The 3406-nt window shown below is 65.4% G+C and overlaps 1 protein-coding gene across 1 annotated transcript in view; it reads right to left on the reverse strand.

Moving 5' to 3' along the window:
- The window catches only part of TPO (thyroid peroxidase), a 50576-nt gene that overhangs the window by 4227 nt on the left and 42943 nt on the right, over nucleotides 1-3406 (reverse strand). Inside the window, exons 12-15 of the mRNA XM_029938583.1 lie at nucleotides 2585-2822; nucleotides 1974-2182; nucleotides 1097-1267; nucleotides 423-656 (exon numbers count right to left, since the gene is read on the reverse strand). Coding sequence (XP_029794443.1) covers nucleotides 423-656; nucleotides 1097-1267; nucleotides 1974-2182; nucleotides 2585-2822 — 852 coding nt within the window. The remainder of the gene's footprint in view (nucleotides 1-422; nucleotides 657-1096; nucleotides 1268-1973; nucleotides 2183-2584; nucleotides 2823-3406) is intronic.

Below are 3406 nucleotides of genomic sequence, written 5' to 3' on the forward strand. Positions count from 1 at the left end.
GTGGCAGCATGGCTCACTGAGGACGGAGGCGGCTCTGACGTTCACATCAGCTCACCCCATGAGGAAAGGCGTCCTACGCCCTGTGTTCAAAGTCTATTTCTCGTTGACTAGAAACTCCCAGCGCAGGGCAGGGATCAGGTAAAAAACACCGTGCACAGAAGTGTGCATTTATATCACGGGCTGCTCCCATCGACTCGTCCAGAATTTGTTTAAAGATATCCTGCCTTAATCGTTAATGCCTTAGTACAAAACACAGGTCTCCCTCCTTTCTTGTGTGATTTAGAGCCAGAAGCATGTGACCATGGCAGCCCCGCAGGACACGGTGTCGCTGACCTCCGAGACTGAAGAGGGATCTTTGTCACTGAGGGAAAAGGCAGTGACGGGAGCCACTGGCTGCATTTCCGCGGCCATAGCTCACTCACGCGGCTGCGCCACTGCCTGGCCACCACCCACCCCGGGGTGCTGGCCGCTTCCTGAGCTGAAACTCCTGCGTGACTTCAGCTCTGTGCCAGTGGGCCGCCAGCAGCTGGTGACAACCAGCCCGCACACGGCCCGGGCCTGTGGCTGAGTTCCGCTCGGGGCAGCAGCGGCCATGGCCGTGGGCCGTGAGTGGAGCCCATGGGCCTCCTGCACCGCTCCCCTGGCTGCCGCCCTGGCTGCGGCCCCGTGAGGTGAGCGCAGGGTTTGCGGGTCGCGTCTCGAGGAGCAGCTCCGCTGTCACCTGGAGTCCCGGCCTCGGGAACTGACATGCACGGTCCGCTGTAGACGTCCATTCTGCCCATTGCTCTGCAGGGCCAACTTCGGGACCCTCTCCCAGGCCTCGCGCCCAGCCCCCTACAAAGGTGTCCCAGGGTGTCCGGAGCTGAAGCCCTTCCCTCCTGCAGCTTTCCTTGGAGAGTCTGGCTCTAGAAGCTTCTCTGGGAAGTCACTAACTTGTCCCTAATGCGTGGGTGCTGACCTGCCATGACACTTCACTGCCTAGACAGAGGGCGGCGAGGGCGAGCCGGCACCCAGGACAGACGCTGGTGCTTGCTTCTGGTTTGGCGCGCACAGATTTGGGGGTGAAGTCAGGAAGTGTGGGTCGAGGAGCACTGACCTCTGCACACGGGGGGCTGGAAACGCCCATCCTTGGCGGGACAGGCCACCTGTTCGGGGCCGTGCAGCTGAAACCCGTGGTGGCAGGAAAACACCAGCATTCGCTGCCCAGACCCGCCGCACAGCGCCCAGTCCCCGCCGTCCATGCCGGCCTGGAGGCCACACGCGTCACCTGCACAGGGACGATGGCAGTGCCCTCAGTGCTCACTGCTGGCTCCGCCCAGTCACCTCCCACCCTCCAGCCCCCCCCCACCCCCCTGCTATCTGCCACGACCCGGGGGCTGGTCCAGCCACGCTCGGCCAGGAGCACTGGCTTCAGGGCCAGTCCCACCCACCTCAGGACGCCGGCTCCGGACCAGGTCCCCCAGGCCTTGCTGCGCTCCCCCCGACACACTGCTCCCTGCTCACCAAACCCCGCAATGGTGTCCAGGACACCGTGTCTGCACCTTCCTCCTGCATCAGACTCTCCCTGGGAGGCCTCCGCAGCCTCCTGCCTGCAGCCCCTCTGGGGGCTCTCACCTCCTCCCCTCCTCCTCCTCCCCTACCCCCTCACCTCCTTCCTCCTCACCTCCTTGCATTTTTCTCACATCCCTTACCCCCTCACCTCTGCCACCTCCAGCCTTCTGGCCAGAGCCACTTCTGCCGCAGCCCCGTGGGCCACACAGTTTCTTGGCACTGGGCACATCTCTGCAGACGGCCCTGCTGAGGCCCAGCGGACACCCTGTGCCCCAAGCCCCAGGCGCTCCTCTGTCTGCCTGCCCAGCCCTACTCGAGGATCCCACGTGCAGCTCAAACGTGGGGTCCCCCCTCCCCTGCTCTTGAACATAATGCATGCACTACCACATAATTTACATAACTTAAAAAGGGCTTCAGGTCACCTTGAGGGAGGACCTCTCTCCATGCCTCCAGGTTCAGGCCTGGAATGTTCTCACAGGACACAAAGTCCTGCGGGAATCTTCCGACCCGGAAGGCGTCGGGGGGCACCCGGGGGAGGCCCGTGTTGTCACAGATGACCCGGGACAGGGAGTGCCTGGCCAGCTGGCGCCGCTGGGCCTCCGTGAACACCCCGCTGCTCTCCCACCAGAACCTGCACAACAGCAGAGGGCAGAGTGAGGCTGCAGCGGGCCCGGGACGGGGCGGTCACCTGGCGTCTGCGTGCTCCGCATGCTCCCAGACTCCTCGCACCCGACACGCCGGCCCGGAACCAGGACCCTCGGGGCCCTTGCGGGCCGGGCCTCAGGCCTGGGTCGGCGCCCACCTGCCCCACTGGGCAGACCCGTGAGAGAACACCCCGCGGTGGGCTTCTGGGCACCAGAAACGGGGCCCTCTCCACACGCCACCTGCTCACACGTGAGGCCGGGCCGTTGGGACGTGTCCGCAACAGCTCAGGTTGACGCGCCCCGAGTCCCAGCGCGCTGGCCTGCATGAGCCCCCTCTGAGATGACCCGGGGCCACCACCCCGCACCAGGGCCCGGGCGTGCACACCCACCGGTCTCCGTCCCTCAGGGCCTTCATCTGTCTCCCGATGAGGCAGGCGAACAGCGGCCCGGTGCGTGCCTGCGGGAGGAAGGGCTCCGCCAAGCCGCCCAGCCAGACATCGATGTTGTCTGGGTGGCCGTACAGGCCCATCATCCGGCCCGCGACGCTGGCGTTGGCAGCGGCCGCCTGCAGGTGGGCGCGGGTCTCCAGTGCGGGCAGGCTGCAGAACCGCCTCCACGCGGTGTAGCCTGCAGGGGGAGGGGCTGCAGCGTCTGCGCCGCCCGCCTCGCCACCCCCTCCCCGCCCCACCCCTGTTCACGTCGCCCAGCTAGAGAGAACCCACTCCAGGACCCCTGCCCTGTAGGGCGAACGTGCTAGAATGCTCTGGAACTGACGTCAGGGTCTTCTCAAAGGGCTTGTTCATAAACCTGGTGGGAAGTACACTGATGCTGGATCCCAGACACCAAGTTTCACTGATCGTAACTTGAAGCCTGGGGCTTTGTGGGGGAGGTGACACCCAACACGTGTGGGGGGCTCTGAGCAGGCAGGGCTGGCTCCCCGACATGTGCAGCAGACGGCACATGGGGGTGTGGCCCCTGGCCTGCAAGGGCTCCCCAGGCACCAGGGAAGGCGAGTCTGCACATGCAGACTGGGTGGCAGGTGGCAAGGGCCTCGCGTGGCTGCCCCGGGCTGACCAGACTGCCCGACCACGGACCCCCCAGAGGAAAGGCCACGGCGGCATCCAGGAGGGTCTCAGGGTCGGAAGGCGAAGGTTAGAACAGGTAAGGAAGATGGGGCTGGAGTGTGCTTGGCAGGTGCGGGTGGGGAGCTG

This window comes from Suricata suricatta, chromosome 4 (genome assembly GCF_006229205.1).
Source record: "Suricata suricatta isolate VVHF042 chromosome 4, meerkat_22Aug2017_6uvM2_HiC, whole genome shotgun sequence".
Lineage (NCBI taxonomy): Eukaryota > Metazoa > Chordata > Mammalia > Carnivora > Herpestidae > Suricata > Suricata suricatta.